The following is a 19,172-nucleotide window of genomic DNA, read 5'->3' on the forward strand; positions in this document are numbered from 1 at the left end:
ACGTATTATTTATGGGATGACCCAATATGTATGTATTTGTGTGTCTGTGTTTGTCCCCACTACTACTTTACAACCAATGTTAGTGTGTTTATATCCCTGTGATTTAACCAGTTTGACAAGAGATCAATAAAATAAGTACCAGGCTTAAAAAAAAAAGTAGTGGGGTCAAGTGATTCAACTAAAATTCAAGGCAGTGCTTCAGCAAAGCCACAATCTAATGACTGAAACAAGTAAAAGTTAAAACATTGATAAAGATAAAATTATTTTGGTTGAATACATTTAATGAGTTCTGAAACTGTTTTAAATGTATTATCTCTTGATCTAAATGGAATATGTACACATATGATGACCATTTTGTTTTATTTTTTAGACTCCTTACAAATGGAACTATTATAATGACTAAAGGAGTTCCAGAAAAAGAATATTTCTTCCAAGCTAGTGTTTATGACAAAATTTTTAAAAACACAGAAATTTGTAATGTTACAGTAAAAATCATAAGTCTTTCTGAAGAAGCTGTAAGGCGTTCTGGTTCGACGAGATTCAAAGGTAAATAATTTTGTTCCATTACTGAATGTTACTTTTGTTAAACAGCCTAAATGTACTGAGAAAACAAAAGGTTATGACATGATAGAAGCAATGAAAAACTTAGGCAATGTACTTTTTTTATAAATAATTATAATCATCATTATCCTATCTGCCGCATAGTTTGATGGAACCGTATAGGTCAGGAGGACTGCCATACTCCAATGTCTGCTTTGGGAAGAATAAAAAAGTTTTTAAATTTAAGGTGTTTGAAATGAAATATATTGTTGTGCAGTGTTACATGTAAAATGTTACTAATAGATAAATTAGGGAAAGAAATCTGCTTGCTTTCAGATTTAAAATTGCATAAATTGGCTATGTATTGTTTTAATAAAAAAAAAATTATTGCTTAGGATTATATATAATAAGCAGTTAATCTCTCTATAATAGTTTTTATTTAACCCATTAGCATCCAGATTATTCTGTCAAATGTAATTCTTATTTATTCACATTGCTTTGAATTAATCAAGCATTATTTCATAGCTTTGAGATTTTGACATAGTTGTTTATTTTTACAATGACATTGTAGGGTTTATGCAATAAGTTGAATCTGGCCAGTTTGAACATAAAACTGGATGATTATTTGGGCCTGATTTGGGTTAAAGGGTAAGAAATAAGAATATGCAATGCATTGAAGATTTGATGTTGGAAGTGTAGTGTAGTGTTGAATTGGAACAGTTGAAACAAGCTGGTTATAATCTATTGGTTGTACAGTGATGTGTATTGATAAAATGTCTTGTGTTGATACATAGCTAATGTGGCTACAATAGAATAAATATGAACTGCAAATAGGTATTGAAAATGAAAATACTGTGATGCCCAATGTAAACAAAGGAAACCGTAAAATATTTTAGTGAGGCTAGACTTAAGGAATTTAAGCCTCAATAACATTGAATAGAGAATGTATAGAAACTGTCTAGTTTCAACTCCATTCACCTTAATGTCTTTTTTCTTTTTCTTTTTTCTTTTATTACTGGAGTTCTTTTAAATTAATCTCTAGCTTTTATTATTGCTAGTTTAAATGATTTAAATTGTATTTAGTTTGAAATCACTGACATTAAATCATTGGTGAGTTTCTACATTGGCCTTCAGTTTATCCAATATTAGCAGTGTTTCTCTTCAAACGCTCAACTGTCTTATGAGGTTAGTAAATGGATCTTTGCCAGAGAAATATTAAGTTGTTGAATCAACCAAACTACCTGCTTGTTAAATTAACATATAAGTGGTTGAGTATTCCACAAATATGTGTACCCTTAACACACAATTTTCAGTCAGTATCAGCAAAACACAATGCACCAAAGCTGAATTTTTTAATTACAGGTACAATCCATCCTATGGATTCCACACAGTTTCAATCTACTCGATTTTTCTCACAAAACTTGGGTCAAATGGAGTAGATGATAAAAGATGTTTGTCCAGGATGTCACAAACAGGAATTGAAACTAAAATCATGTAATTACAAAGTGAACTCCTTAAACCATTCAGCTATTGCACCCATTTTTACGATAGTGTCTACTCAATAAACCATGTCCAAAATATTTTTTAAAAAAGCACTTAACTGATTGTACCCTCTCTGAAATGTTATTGCTACAACTAAACAGACATCATAGTTTGTACTCCAAAGAGGAAGGACTGGATGTAATAGTCAGTAAAGAGAGTAGACATAACATGGATGGTGGGAGGAGGAGATACAAGCAAGTCAGGAGTTTCTAATGAGGAAACAGTTCGTGCTCCTCTCAATAAGCAGGCTGCAGGGTACGAGTTCTGCTCAAGCCTTCCCAGCATTCTCACCTCTCCTATCATCACTATGCCATGGGTAATTTGTCCCTTTTAAAGCTGCATACATGGATCTACTTTGTATCTTTTATGTTATTGATTTGTATTTGTGTGTATATTGATGGTATCGAAATAATTTTTTTTTCTCTTATGCTATGAAGCTTTTAAAATGACTTTCAACTGTTGATAATTTACCATTTGTTTTCTTTCCACAGATGTCACACCCAGTGAATTTATTGAAGAAGGTCCTAATGGTAGTGCATACAACAAATTTAAAAATCAGCTTGCTACTATTCTTGGAGTTCCATTTGAAAATGTTGATGTCTTCAGTTTAATGGAAAATGAGAAAGGTTATACAGATGTACGGTACTCAGCACACAATTCGCCATGGTACACCCCTGGAATGACTAACGGTGCTGTAGCAGTTAACAGAGCAAAGGTACACTATTTGCAGTTTTTGTTTCTCTCTATCAATCCACCTTTGTCGTTCCTCAATTTTTCATCCTTCTATTTGATTTTTTTATTATAAAGTCGGTCTTTATTTTCAGTACATTATTTTTTCTTCACTAAATTTAAATATTTCATGGGGTGAAAATTTGGCATTTCCAACACTTGGAGATAAAAAAAATGAAGAGTAAATAACCTGTTAAGTTCTTCCTATTTCTTACTAGATAACTAATTCTTGGAATAACTCGGTATTTATGTTGTCTTTTTTGTTGCATTTTTTCTGACAAGTTCAGCTTCCTCATTAAATTTACCTTTATCTTATTTAACCTTTTAGCATTCAAACCAGCCATATCTGGCCAAAATATTTAACCTGTTTTATGTTGAAACTGGCCAGATCCAACCTCTCATCATTGAAATCTCTAAACTACAGCACTGCATAATTAATTAAAAACAATGAAAATAAATAAATTCTACATTTGACAGAGTAATTTGAATACTAAAAGGTTAAACTTAACTGAAGCAATACTTTCTACCACACACACAGCCCCATAAATCCAACTGACAACTATGTTATTACACTTCAGTAAATTTGCCCAGATTTGTAGTAGTTCTTACTGATGACTACATACACCATATCTTCAAAAATAGTTAAAAATTAGCCAATGTACCCTAATATTATGGTTTCCTGTGGTGAAATAATCTCATTCTGCTAAAGTATATTGAATTTTCATAGAATTATTCAACAACCTCCCTCCTTTTGCATGTATCTTCATACTCTCTCACACACACACACACACATACCCATTCTGAAACAATAAGTCCTTACCATATAGTATATTTGTCATGTGGATGCCATCTACCATTTCAGTTGAAGTGTGTTGTCGCTAAATATCATTGACTTAATCTTAAAATCATGTTTCTAATAGATTGCTACAGAAGTTGGTTACCAAATTGATATGGTGGATATAAATGAATGCATTGATGAATACTGTGATGCTGGTGGCTGTACAAACAAGCTTATCATCAAAGATACTCCAGTTCTGATAAATTCCAGTTCAACCGGTATGGTTGGTGTAAACACAAGGGTTGAAGCTGATTGTATCTGTGGAGCTCGGGATTTCAGTCAGCCTGTACAGTGTACACCTGACTACTGTTACAATGGGGGCGTCTGCGAAAAGGACTACTTCCAGGTTGTCAAGTAAGATTAACTTTTATATATTTTGTTATGTGTATATATAAAGGGCAAGGGCAAGGGGAGGATAAACGCAATGAAAGTTTAGGGTAAGTAAATATAAAAACAATGTTACTTGAAGGATTAGTATAAGAACAATTTTGCTAGAAAGGTTATTAAAATGATATTGTTGGAATGATTAGCATAAAAATAGTATTGCTATAGGGGTTAGTATAAAAACAATATTTTGTAGAAAAGTTAACACTAAAACAATATTGCTAAACAGTGAAAAATAAGAGTGTTGACATTTGTATGTGAATGAAGGAAGTTTATCTCATTTTTTTCCCCACTGTCATTAAGATGACCGAGATAATGCATCTTTTTAGTGATACAGATTGACGAAACTATCTAAATTGTGCAGGGATCAGTTTTGAATTTCATTCTTTTGAGTGCAATAAGATAATCATCAATAGTCCTATGTGGAAGAATTTCAATGAATACCCACTAAAATCTTGGTTTCATGCCTTTGAGAAATTATTTTGTGCCCATTAGTGGCTGCAGGATTATGGTAGTCAAATCATTGAATAATAATCTTTATTTGGTTTGTCCTAGTCTTCTGCAAGTTCCACACATAGAGTGGTACTTATAACAAAACTAAAATACAGTGAAAAAAGACACTTATTCCAATATCCAGACTGACAAAAAAAAATCTTATTGATGTTAGGATAAAAAGCAAAAAAAAATTAGCAGGTTCAAAAATGGTGTTGATTCTGTTTTCTTGAATTGTAAAGTTTCTGCAAACCTTACATTCTTCAATGCTTACAGCCCCAACATACTCAGTTGTTTCTGTCAAAATATTGATAATGATGTTCTTAGTTTTACTTCAAGTTTGGTTATGTTATAATCAAGTGTTATTACAACTTACTGTCTTTTGTGATTAGTTGTCCTTTATGCCTGTTATCATGACTTGCTATTCTTTCCCTGTTATCAACTGCTCTGACTGCAATGGACCAGAGATGGCAACACAATTTACTTCCAGCTACAGTATTATCTCTTCATTAAATGGGTTCAAACTGTAAAGGGAGAAATATTTTTATTTAAGATTTTTATGTATTCCAGAATTATTTTTGAAGTATTTTAAATTTTTGACTTGATCATTTCAGATGTATTTGTCCACCAGGTTTCACTGGACCAAGGTGCCAAGTAACTGGGATTAGTTTTGAAGAAAAGGGTTATGCTTTGTTTTCTCCTCTAGAACAGTGTGAAAATAGCCGCACAAGTCTAGAATTTGCCACTTTACAAGATGGTTTACTTTTTTATAATGGTCCTGTAACAAATAAACCAGATAATTCAGAAAGAGACTTCATACTTCTAGAATTAATTAATGGTTACCCTCAACTCAAAATTGACCATGGAACTGGAGAATTAACCCTCTCTCTGAATGGAAAGGATAAATCTAATAAGTTGATTATTAACAAAGTCAGTGATGGTAAATGGCACCGTGTTGACATCATAAGAAATAAACAAGTAAGTTGTGTTTTTTTGTTTTTTTTAAGGTTTTGTGGTAGGGGAAATAATAGTAAAACAGTAATGTAAGAACAGTCATAGTCTACATTCAAATCTTTCGGTGGAAATAAACACACTAAAATATTATTCTAAATTCTTTGTATGCTTTCAATAATTCCATAAAGTAATGTATCAGATGTAGTCGATGACTGAAAATGATGTAATGTCAATTTCATGCTTTGATGAATATAGAACAGTAAAACAGTGCCAAATGTTTGCTTAAAGTATTGCAATTCTTACTTTGAGCTTTCTGTGTTATGTATGTCATTTTCCCCCTTCTATTCTATCACTGTCCAAAATGCTCTCATGGAATGTGACCAAATGAGGTTTATTTCTCAACATGGTCCCTTTGCAGTCCATACACTTCTTCCATCAGTGTTGTAGTGCTTGGTGAAGAAGCTTTCATCCTGTTGCTCAAAAAAGTCATCAACTGCTGATATGACATTATCATTGCTATACTGCTTCCCAGCCAAGTGATTTTTTTCATTTTGGGGATCAGATAATAGTCAGATGGGGTAAATCAAGCCAATAAGGAATGTGATCAAGCAGTTCAATATCAGTCACACACGGCAGCCATTGAAACCAAGGATTTGTGTGCTGGAGCATTGTCCTGATCAGACAAGACCCCTTTCATCGGTTTTCCTAGACATTTGGTCTTGAAGGCCTTTCATAACTACCTCAGCAAGTTGGCTTAGTACTTTGCATTGATGGTGTGACTCTTTTGAGAATAATCAATAAACACAATGCCTTTTTCACCCTAAAAAAACTGAAGCCATCGCCTTCCCTGCAGATGAAACAATTTTGGCCTTTTTTGAAGCAGGTGAGGAGGGATGTTCCCACTGCATAGATTGTCTCTTTGTCTCTGACTCAAAGTGATGAAGCCAACACTCGTCCTGAGATAGGAAACCTTCAAAGAAACCAGCTGGGTCTGCTTCAAACAGTGTCACATTTTCCTGTGATGTATTCATCTTGATGTGATTTTGATCAATTGTCAAAAGATGTGGCACCTACTGAGCAGAAACCTTCGTCATGCCAAGTTCATTATGCAGAATATTCTCAATTCTCTCATGGGATATGCTTATAGCATTGGCTATTTGATTTATAGTCACTTACCTGTCATCCATTACCATGTGGTAAATGCGATCAGTATTTTCTTTTAAGGTGGCATTTGCAGGATGTTCTGACCTTGGATCATCTTCAAGACTCTCCCTTTCCTTCCTCCTAAATTCTACCCATTTTTGCACTGTTAGTAAAGCTGGAGCATCATCCCCGAATGTAGCAAACTGTCATCATGAATGCTTTTGAGGGCTAAACCCTTTTTCTGAAGGTATTTTATAATGCCACAATGCTAAATTTTGTTCATTTTCAAGAGAATTTACTACTAGTTACTTTTGAAGTATTCTTTGAACAGTCAAATGTCACCTTACCTCAAAAGAAACAATACAGTTATTAATGAGAATAGTTGAAAATTATGCAAGCAAGACTTCACTACTTATAATCAGCCTATAAACCTTTCAGCCCACCCTCGTAATTGTTAGTATTAAATGATTTAGTAGAATGTATTCTCTATCATACATAACTTACATCAAAAGTCACTTGTAATTTGGTTCTGCAGTTGTCCATAATTAATCATGTTTAACTATTTCATTTGTGTTCAACCTAACATTTGCTTGCAGATTTCATGTCACTTAATTACTAGAGTATTGTCCATCATATGATGGCTAACTTTGGAGATATACTTTTCTGACTATGGGTAAGATAAGGAAATATGGCATACATACATAATCATACTTTGACTCTTAACAAATTTCTTGATGCTTTCAAATGAAAATTATTCATTACCTTAAAATTAAACAATTTTCTCATTTGTATTATTCCTCCTATAACTCCTGTCATTTACTCCCTCTCCTCATCCTTCTATCACAAAGCCTAATATATGCACTTATCCTGCATCTCTTATGTTATTCTCTCTGTATCTCTCTTTCACTTTCCCTTCTTTATATATGATGTGAAATACGACAGGAGAAATCAACCAGCTAACATTATCAGCTATTACTATATAGAGAATTAAAATTTCTTCAGGCTCATCTACATGACTTATCAAGGATTTTGAATATTTTATATTTGTATACAGTTTCTCTAAATATTATCACTTTTCACTCTTGTTCCATGATGCTTTCTTCCTTGTTGTCAGTCATAATGTAGAATCTAATTTTAGGATTTTAAAGGTAGCTCTTCATACAAAGATGATTATAAGTAATGGGGTAGTGGAGATGTGTGTACATCCATCAGTGCTTCAGTGAGTGATTCTTAGCCAAACCTACTTTATGAATCCTTGATATTTACAGACCTAGCTCCATATAATGCATAACTTCAACACGTAGCACTATCTGAGATCTCACTGGCTCTTTAAAGACCACTAATCTACAATCAGACATTGATTCTCTTTGGGATGAAGGTGACACTCACAGTAGCTGCTTTTGTGTATCTTTATATTTTCGGTGACATTCTGAGGATTTCAGTTTTCCATTTTTCTTAAACTTATGTAAAAACATTGAATGAAAAAAGTAAACAAGAAAATAGATTTGATAGACACAGTAAATACAATTGCTTGTTCAAGACAAGAAACTTATTTTCAATAATATTTTGCTAGTTAGAGACTAGCATGTCTGCTCAATATTCTTCTCTACCTTTCCACTTTATTCAACTTTACAACTGTTCATTATTTTCTAGGAGGTTCGTTTGATCCTTGACCACTGTTTTGATGCAAAAGCTGATGATCGCAGTCCTTGTGAAGTGAAAGGCACTACTCCTGAAGAAAATATATATTTAAATACTGTTGACCCTCTTCAAATTGGTGGCATTTACATGGGAATGTCAAGTATTAATTATCCCAACTTTGCTTTTGATAGTTTTCTAGGATGTATCAAAAACTTTATACACAACAGCCAGGTTAGTGAAACATATGTAATTTTCACAAGTGTTTTGAATCTTTGTAGAGAGTGCAGCAAAAAAACATCCCAAATTCACCATTCTTGATAAATGTTTTAGCAGCAAACACATTGTGCACCAGTCTAAACCATGATGGTAACTGAAAAAGAAACAGTAAAACATTAGTTACTTGACATCATTACCACCTGCCCATCTTATCTAACACCACAGCAATGGCTGTGTAAAACATCAGAGTTTTTTTCCAGAGTGCATCCTGAACATTTGGTTGACAATTGTATCTTGTCAATAACACTACACCAGACGTTAGTCCAATTGGTTATAGATATCATGGGGAAAGTTTTATAACTGACTGTCTGCTATGCTCAGTGCTAAGCTATGTAATGTATTCATTTTATATAACCAAAGACAGATTACGAGAGAAAATGCATGTCGGAACCACACTGTATAATTGCTTCATTAGCTTGCAGTATTGTTCTATTCTTTGTTAAAAGATCCGGAAAAGTGGTAGGGTCACTAAGTATTCAAATCTCCATGCAAATATGTTAATGCTATGAGGCTGTTAAACAGGAAAAGAATTTCAGGAGATAACCATTGACAACCAAAACAAATTCCTTATATTTGAGTTTAAAGAAGTCTTCTAAATGGCCAGTGTCTGTTATTTAACAAAATAAAGGAAAATTTTATAAAGATAATGCTGTTTATGCTTACACAAGAAAATGGATATAAAAACATTAGAGTATTAATTTTCAATCTTTAACAAATATTAGTCTGCAATCTGACAAGTTCTTAAAAAGTGGATTATGCTATTGTCATGGGAAAGTCATCTAGCAGAACCCATCATTGGATAGAGAGAGAGAGAGAGAGAGATATATATACTTTGTTGCTTAGACCAGCTGATCTGACTGCATTATCATCATCATTTTAGCAACAACTTTTCCAAGCTCACAAGGGTTAGCTGTAATTTGTTGTGGCAGATTTCTACCAGACATAAGTTTCATAAACTACCACTACCACACTTGAAATGTACCTGTTAAAACGCTTTGTCTCGATTTGAATATACATGAAGGTATTTTCTGCAAATGTGCTAAGCACTGATGCCAGTCATAGTTTAATCAATAATGTAGGAGCAAGATAAATGCAGTAAAAATAGGGGGGTTAGGGGATCCCTATTTAAGCGATCTTTCAGAAATTGAACCTCCTTACAATACTCCCTGGGAGTTCATGGTATGAAATTCATTGTCATTGTTCCAATTTGGTCACCAACGTCATGTATTTAGTTTAAAATGCAATAAGAATATGGGGGGTCAGTGGGGCCCCAATTAGACGGCCCTTAAAAAAATAGACCCCCTTAAGACATTCCCTGGGATTTAGGGGAGTTGCTGGTTTGAGTTTCATTGTCCTTGCACCAACAGTCTAGGCGGAGTTAACGAACATAAAAACATAATGACGGACAGAACAACATCACTTAAATTTATAATAGGATGTGTGTGTATGTATGTATATCATCATCATCATCATCATCATCGTTTAACGTCCGCTTTCCATGCTAGCATGGGTTGGACGATTTGACTGAGGACTGGTGAAACCGGATGGCAACACCAGGCTCCAGTCTGATTTGGCAGAGTTTCTACAGCTGGATGCCCTTCCTAACGCCAACCACTCAGAGAGTGTAGTGGGTGCTTTTACGTGTCACCCGCACGAAAACGGCCACGCTCGAAATGGTGTCTTTTATGTGCCACCCGCACAAGCCAGTCCAGGGGCACTGGCAACGATCTCGCTCGAAAATCCTACAGGAGCCAGTCAGGCGGTACTGGCAACGGCCACGCTCAAAATGGTGCATCTCATGTGCCACCCGCACAAGAACCAGTCCAGGGGCACTGGCAACGATCTTACTTGGCTTGCCGGGTCTTCTCACGCACAGCCCATTTCCAAAGGTCTCGGTCCGTAGTCATCGCCTCGGTGAGGCCCAATGTACGAAGGTCTTGCCTCACCACCTCAGCCCAGGTCTTCCTGGGCCTACCTCTTCCACGGGTTCCCTCAACTGTTAGGGTGTGGCACTTTTTCACGCAGCTATCCTCCTCCATTCTCACCACATGTCCATACCAGCGCAATCGTCTCTCTTGCACGCCACAACTGATGCTTCTAATGTTCAGCTTTTCTCTCAAGATACTTACACTCTGACGGGTATTCACATTGACATTACACATCCAACGGAGCATACTGGCTTCATTCCTTGCGAGCTTACGTATGTCCTCAGCAGTTACAGCCCATGTTTCACTGCCATGTAGCATGGTTGTTCGTACGCATGCGTCATACAGTCTGCCTTTTACTCTGAGTGAGAGTCCCTTTATATATATATATATACATATATATATATATATATGACAGGCTTCCTTCTGTTTCCATCTATGAAATCTACTCACAAGGATTCAATCAGCTCAGGACTATAGTAGAAGACACACACTCTAGGTGCCACGCAGTGAGACTGAAAACAAAACCACATAGTTGGGAATCAAGCTTTCTAACCAGACAGCTATGTCTGTGCTTATATATAATTGACAGAGAAACCCAGATGATCAATACATAGAAACAAATGTAATGAAATTATGCGTAAATGGAGAGGACATTTAGTGTAAGGAAATGTAGTACAGTATGTTAAAACTGTATGTCAAAATGCAATAGAGTTCAGAGAACAAGCAATTGAATTCCTTAGCTAAGGTACATATGGCTGCAAGATTGATAATGGAACTAAAACAATGCAAGAAAATACAAAATTACACTTAGGTATCCAAATAAGAGAAATGAATATGTATTAAATGTTATTAGAGATTTCTCTTTTTAATTGCTGAACAGCCTAGGTTTTTGAAGTATTGTAAAAAAATGAAACCCATCTATTAATAAAAAAAAATGCATAAAAGTAATTGAAAATTCATTTTAATGTGTGTGTGTGTGTGTGTGTGTAAAATAACATAACAGTGCTTGTGATTATTAATTGATGAGTAAGAAACATGTCTTCCTAGCTCTCTGTTTCAACTGTTTTAAGTTTTAGTGAAACTGAAAATATATGAACATTTATTGCATAAGACATATAACAAAAGCTTTTCTCTTGCAGATTTATGACTTACAAGTCTCTCGTCGGGATTCTTTCTCCAAGAATGCTAAAGTAGGATGTTCTCGTACTGAAGAGCATTGTTTAGACAAATGCAGTGGAAACTCAACATGTATTGCAGATTTTAGCGGAAACTACCAATGTGTTTGCAATGCAGGTTATCAAGGAAAAATCTGTGACAAAAGTATGTTACTTAGACATCTTGTTTATCCAATAATATTTTCTTTAACCGTCTTGCATTTAACCAGCTATATCCAATCCAAATATTCAACCTGTTTTATGTTCAAACTGGCCAGGTTTAGCTTCACACACACACACCCTACAATGTCATTCTAAAAATAAACAACCACATCATAAAAATCTCAAAGTTGTTATATAAAGCATGAGTAATTCAAAACAATGCCAATAAATAAACATTACATTTGACAGAGTAATGTGAATGCTAAAGGGTTAAACCAATTTGTTGTGGTAGATTTTTACTTTTTAATGAGTGTTTAATCTTGTAAAGAGTTATCTTAGATGAGCACTGGCGCTATTTGTAGATGATTCATTGGACAGTTTGAGGTGATTGTTGTTGTAAAGCAAATATAATCATCAGTGATATCCAGACTACAATAGAGAAGGCAAATCGCTAGATTTGGTTAAAGAGATGATGAGCAATGGCTAGAAGAATATCAAGTGAAACCTAGTAACTAGTTAATCTAGCAAGCAAGGCCTTCCTCTCAGTGAGGGGGTCTGGTGTGCAATAATACCATCGAGATGAAGACCCTGGAATAGCATGCATTCACTCCTGATGACCCCATAAGCTTGCTAACATCCAGTATGCAGAGCTTTCAACTGGTAGCACTTGCATCTGCAAGTTGTTTACAAAAGATTTAATGAAATTGTCAGCTCATCTATAACAAATTTAGCAATATATCTAAATTAGAGCTTATTCATATTATGTTTCATGGCCATACAGTATTTGTAATACATTTCAGTAGTAATATTAGCAATTTGCCAACAGTACAAACACTGATTGTCTATCAACAATTTATTTTATATCCTCTTCATATAATGATCTGTAACTCTGAATTAAAATGTTTACACCAAGGTGAATTTTTTAAGATGTAGTCCTTAAACTCTACAAAATCTATCTAGAGTTTATCATGGACTAAAAAAGTCCTCATACAAAAACTTTTTTAATTAAAAGCAATAATATGCCACATGATTTATTTTTATATTTTGTTATCCTAATTATGAAAAATTTCCATTATTTGACATTTGCTTTCCATGTCAACATGGGTTAGACCGATTGCCTTGGTCCAATTTAGATCTCAATCAGTTATATATCCACCACCTTCAAAGTATCAAAAGACTACATCTCCACTTTTAGCAAGATTTATATGGCTGGATGCCCTTTCTAACAATAACCCATTTACAAAGTGTAGTGGGTGCATTTTGTCATGGTCCCAGCACTAGTGGAGTTGTTTTGTTCCCTTTATTGAGAGCAATGTGATCTAGAGAACAGAAAATAGCATAAAGGAAGGAAGAGTATAACTAGAGAAACCAAGTGATGAAAGATAGAGAAGTGGAAAAGACAGTACTAGAGTGATGAGAGAGAGAAAGTGTGGCTAGTAAGAGAGACCAAGTGCAGATATCAGTATTTAATGACCTGGGTGAGAGGATAATGGAATCGCTTCATTATTGCACAAGAGAGGGAACCAGGCTATATATGAGTGATGGTGTTGAAGATAATCAGATCTATTACTCGTCCCCTCACACTGCGCCATACTACCCATTACATGGACAATATGGTACTGTGACTAAAAAAGAGATGCGTAATTGAAAGGTGTGTATGTGCATAAGAGTTTATCTCCACTCTTCACAGAAGCAGTGATGCTATGAATAAGTCTCCTGCAAGGTATACATTTTGTAGCTTCAGGCCAAACTTGAGTATAAAATCAATATTTGCGATTTGATGTAGTCTATAACGAATGTATGCTGATAGAACATAATTCAGGCTGTAAATATGGAAGAGGTGAGGGGGGAGGGAGTGTTGATAAAGAGATTGAATGATTTTTAAAATCTTATGTTCAATTGACCTGAAACAATCTGATGGGCTTAGAATGCTTAAATTGTTTGGTTCAATCTAAAGAAGGTCAAGTTAGAAATGGATTGGAAGCATAAAAGATATACTGTTATAACATAATTTTCTTTTCCAGATCTATACATGAAGGCAGAGGTTAAAATGGTTTATGACAAAATTAGTGGCTGTGGAACTATGTCAGGTCACAGCTGTGCAATGAACATTGTGGCTCCTCATGAAATTAATTACAGTGAATTTAAATTATTGTGACCAATCATTTATTAGATAACTATCACACATGTCAGGTTTCAGTTTCCATCTATTAATATCATTGACAGGGCATTGGCTAGCCACAGACTTTAGTAGAAGACACTTGACCAAGGTATCATAGTCGGATGGAACTTGAGGATCATGTGATTACAAACCAAACTTCATTACCACACAGCTGTTTCTGTGCTTAGAGTAAATAACAAACTACAATGCATTAGAAATTTGATTTTAATCCATGTTGTTGAACATTAATTTTCATATTGTCAGTGAAACAATCTTTTCAGCCTAATAGTTCATGGAAGAAGGCTTTGAGCAAGTTGCAAGATATTATTGCTATATATGTGATACAAAGTGATTAGCTGTCCACCTTTAATGCTGGTAATACTACCGGAATCAATTAATATTTAAAAAAAGTTTTCTTTTTTAATCTCCAAATTGTCTAAATATCTCTCTAAATGTATCAAAATTTCAGAAATTTCATGAATCTACTTCACTGTAAATATTATGCCTCATTATCTAGTACTAATTTTCCTTTTACTTTCATGATTCATTTCAGAAACCACTATAAAAGATTTTAAAAGTAACAGCTTCATAACATGGGAATTCAAAAATAGCTTTTATAATGTGATGAATGACTTTAAGAATGAAATGCAAGTCAGCTTTAGAACACGAGAAACTAATGGACTCCTTTTCAAAGTCCCTAGTTCTAATCCAAACGATTTTATGCAACTCGAGGTAAGAGTATCATATTTTAGCAAATCCATTTAATTGCTTTAAAAGCCACCACCACCACCCCCTTTTTTTTTTTTTTTTTTTGCAAATGATTACAACCACCATATCCCCCATACATATAGGACTTCCTTTATTTTTATTTTTATTTCACTTGGCCTGGTCAGTTTATACTAGTTTACATAGTTTTAAGCAGAAGAGATAGCTCCCCTTTTGAAAATAAAAGATATCCTGTAATTTTCAGTCAGGGTGGATTTAGAACTTGGCATTATAGACTATCAAATTATGTGTCAGTTTACAGAATGCTCTACTGCTTAGAGCCATAAAATACACCTCCATGTGATACCTATCCAGAACTGGATGAATTGATCTTCAGCTGGTAGCATCATACCCAAACCTCTTGGCCACTTATAACACTTGCACATTTTTTTTTTTTTTGTTACATCTGCTTTGGTTGTCACCAACATCATTAGAAGTCTAGCTTTTATATAAATAATTGAAGCTGAAAAGAATGTATATTAGAAGAGAAAGTAACACATTTGATTGTGAGGTGGAGAACCTTTTCAGAAAAGTTTGTGGGTTAAAGAAATTTTGAAAGTAGGGAGAAAATAGCTTAATTTCTCAGTTTCCTATAAGGTGGCATAAGGATAAAAATCTGCTCTTGAGATTATCTTCACAGTTTATGAGTCATGTCTTTTTAAGTTTCATAGAAACAATTTTCAAAAAATTACTTTCAATTTTTCAGATCTCTTGTATAGGAAACTTAATTTCTTATTTCCTTTCAATAGTAGACAATTGAGAAGTAATAAATAAAAAAATTGCAATTATTTTTGCTTTTTTTTTTATTTCCATGTTAAATTGATGTATCAATATTTAAAGTTTTTTAAATATTTACATCATGCTATGTGAATGAGTGTTGGTTGGTTAAATGTTTCACTGAAAATATCATGTAAGTAGAATAAATAATAACACAAGGTATTTTTGTTGGAACTTAACCATTTTTATCAGCTTTCTTTGTAATGTGTATGCTTTCACTGATCATCAGCAAAAGATGTTACACAACTTCCCAAACAATTAAGGTCTACTAAATTTCAGTCATAATGTATTGGTTAACCTCAAGGTTATGAGAAAAGACAGCTATGTTGCAATATAGGGTATCAATCCTGGAGATACATAATTATAAAACAAATTTGTTATTCATATTGTCATACTTGTGCCCATATAAAGAAATTCTATAAAATTTGTAGGCGGTTTTTTTGAGGTGAGAATGAAAAGGTTTTATTTTGTGCATATAAACTGTAATGGTTATTTTTTGTGGTTTATACTGGAACTATGTCAGTTACGATAACAAGGATTCCAGTTGATTCAATCAATAGAACAACCGGCTCATGAAATTAATGTGCAAGTGGCTGAGCACTCCACACACAAGTACCCATAACACTGTTCTCAGAGAGATTCAGCGTGACACAGAATGTGACAAACTGGCCCTTTGAAATACATGTACTACTCGTTTTTGCCAGCTGAGTGAACTGGAGCAAGGACACAACACACTGCCAATAATTAAACTCATGACCTTGTGATTGTGAGCTGAATATCCTAACCACTAAGCCACACACCTTCTGTGATTTAATAACAAAATCACATTTGGTTGACGTGCAAAAAGCTGTCCAAATAATATTAAATATTTTCTGTTAACTTTCGTTTTAGTAATGTATATTTTGATTGTAAACAATTCATAATCCACAGACTACTTATTCTTTTAGCTCTTAATTTTGAATTTGATTTCTTTTAATATTCAATACACAGATTATAAATAAGAAAGCTTGTCTTGGTTATAACTTTGGACAAACCTCATCTCTGCATCATTTATGTCTGGATTATGTTGATGTAAATGATGGCCAGTGGCATACTCTGAAAATGAAACGTGTCAAGGAAGAAATACAACTCATGATGGATGGTGGCGAAGGACGCTTCTATGCTGACACTTTTGTTAAAACCTTCAAAACTCTTACATTCACACCTAACAAGGTTGACTTCGCTGCAGGTGCCGAAATTACAATTCAGAATGCTATTACAAGGATCAAAGGCAAAGACTTCAAAGACTGTGAGTATTCTCCAAACATGGTTTACTAGAGGCATTTTCTTACACTTAGCATCCTAAAATTCCTGAAAAAAGTGTTATTGAATCTTATAAAAAGAAAATAATAGAAAGCTCTTTAAAAATGACAGTTTTTTTTTTTTATTACTTACTATTACTGTAATTTCCTGCAGAGATATTTTTTTTATTATAAGTACTAAATGTCCTAATAACAAAGATTACACATGTTTTTATATCTCCATATACATAGAAATGGTAAAATCTTGTCTTACAAAAGAGTTAAAAGTTGTCTTTTTGTTGAAATAATCTAATGTTTTTTAAATGTTTCATGAAAGTTGGGACCTTCTTTTGCTCAATATGCAAGTTGTAGGAAATTTGAATACTTAGCTTTATGTAAATGAGGACTTCCAGTAATTTTTGTTATATATATATATATATATGTGTATTACCATCATCATCATTTAACATCTGTTGTCCATACTGGCATGGTTTCGACAGCTTGATCTGGGTTGCTAAGCTGGAAGGCTGCACAAGACCCCAGTCTGATTTGGCATGGTTTTCTATGGCTGGATGCCCTGCCTAACACCAACCACTCTGAGAGTGCAATGGTTGCTTATATGTGCCACCAGCATGGGTGCCATTTGCATGACACTGGTATCTGCCACGACTGTGATTTTGCTCAGCTTGATGGGTTTTCTCAAGTATGACAGTGCCAAAGGTCTTGATCATTGCCTCGAAAGGAACTCAGCCACTTTGCCTCCCTGAGGCCCAAAGCTCAAAAGGAACTCGGAAACTTTGCTTCTATGAGGCCCAAAACTCAAAAAGAACTCAGCCACTTTGCCTCCATGAGGCCCAATGCTTGAAAGGTGCTCTTTACATTCCACCGGCACAGGTGCCAGTTACGTGACACCAGCATCAGCCATGACTATGATTTCACTTGGCTTGATGGGTCTTCTCAAGCACAGCATATCACCAAAGGTCTCAGTCACTAGTTATTGTCTCAGTGAGGCTCAAAGTTCGAAGTTCATGCTTCACCACTTCATCCCATGTCGTCCTGGGTCTACCTCTACCACAGGTTCCCTCCGTTTATTTTACCAGAGATATAATAACAAAAGCTAAGTGGTTTGATATATTATCTGATATCTATATAAATGACATTTCATAAGAATGAAAAGAAAACACAGGATACCAGGTTAATAACACATCAGTCCTGTTGTGACACACAATACCACCATTTTCCTGCCACAAAAACCAGGCTGAGCTAATTGATTTATTTTTGCATGGAGATAATTTTTTTTTCTTTTTTCTAGCTTGCATGGATGACATTCGCTATGATGATGCTTGGCTACCAATGCAGCAGAGTGAGACAAACAGTGAAGCTGCTACGGTCAAACTGATAAGAAATGTTGCTGATGACTGCATACGAGATGATTGTAAAGGTGTCACTTGTGGCGTCCTTCAAACTTGTATTCCATTATTTGGGAAATATAGTTGCATGTAAGTTTTGTTATAATCACTAGTTTCTTTTTAACTTCACAGTACAACAGAAATGTATATATTCTTACACACACACTCACACACACATTGTTTCTCTCTCTACACTGGCTCTGCCATTAAAGCAGTTATCGAGGTATATTCTCTAGTAAAGATGCCAGACAAGTTTAATACTCAATGTTGGCACTTTGGTACCAGGAAATTCCTCACATTATGCAGCAAAGGTCGTGTTTTAACTTGGTTGCATCATTTTATATTAGTTTCAACATTCTTGTAAAATGATAAAGCAATTGATAATATCTGATCAATATTATAAATGCTAAAGGATTGAAATGTTCAGGTGTGGCTGTGTGATAAGAAGCTTGCTTCGCAACCACATGGCTCCATGTTGTCTCACTGCTTGGCACTTCAAGCAAGTGTCTTCTACTATAGCCTCGGGCTGAGCAAAGTCTTGTAAGTGGATTTGGTAGACAAACTGAAAAAGGCCCATCGCGCGTGTGTGTGTGTGAATGTGTCTTTGTGTTTGTTTCCCACCACTGCTTGACAACTGGTGTTGGTATGTTTATGTCCCCATAATTTAACGGTTCGGCAAAAGTGACTGATGAATAAGTACCAGGTTTAATAAAGAAGTACCGGGGTCAATTCATTCAGTTAAAAATTCAAGGTGGTGCCCAGCATGGCCAGTCTAATGACTGAAACAAATAAGATAAATTATTTACATTATTTACATTTGATGGATATTTGTCCTCATCTTTGTTGTTAACACAACGTTTCGGCTGATATACCCTCCAGCCTTCATCAGGTGTCTTGGGGAAATTTCAAACCTGGGTTCTCATTCCTAAAGTATTTTTAGATATTATTATTATTATTCAGGTCACTGCCTGGAATCGAACTCAGAATCTTGTGGTTA

The 19,172-nt window shown here is 34.7% G+C and overlaps 1 protein-coding gene across 1 annotated transcript in view; it reads left to right on the forward strand.

Annotated features, from left to right (window-relative positions):
- Nucleotides 1-19,172, forward strand: part of LOC106883822 (putative neural-cadherin 2) — a 145,529-nt gene that overhangs the window by 115,760 nt on the left and 10,597 nt on the right. Inside the window, exons 23-31 of the mRNA XM_052967328.2 lie at nucleotides 371-546; nucleotides 2,574-2,797; nucleotides 3,732-4,003; nucleotides 5,140-5,503; nucleotides 8,276-8,494; nucleotides 11,607-11,787; nucleotides 14,498-14,676; nucleotides 16,477-16,774; nucleotides 18,079-18,265. Coding sequence (XP_052823288.2) covers nucleotides 371-546; nucleotides 2,574-2,797; nucleotides 3,732-4,003; nucleotides 5,140-5,503; nucleotides 8,276-8,494; nucleotides 11,607-11,787; nucleotides 14,498-14,676; nucleotides 16,477-16,774; nucleotides 18,079-18,265 — 2,100 coding nt within the window. The remainder of the gene's footprint in view (nucleotides 1-370; nucleotides 547-2,573; nucleotides 2,798-3,731; nucleotides 4,004-5,139; nucleotides 5,504-8,275; nucleotides 8,495-11,606; nucleotides 11,788-14,497; nucleotides 14,677-16,476; nucleotides 16,775-18,078; nucleotides 18,266-19,172) is intronic.

The sequence above is a fragment of the Octopus bimaculoides genome, chromosome 4 (assembly GCF_046866305.1).
Source record: "Octopus bimaculoides isolate indiv1 chromosome 4, ASM4686630v1, whole genome shotgun sequence".
NCBI lineage: Eukaryota > Metazoa > Mollusca > Cephalopoda > Octopoda > Octopodidae > Octopus > Octopus bimaculoides.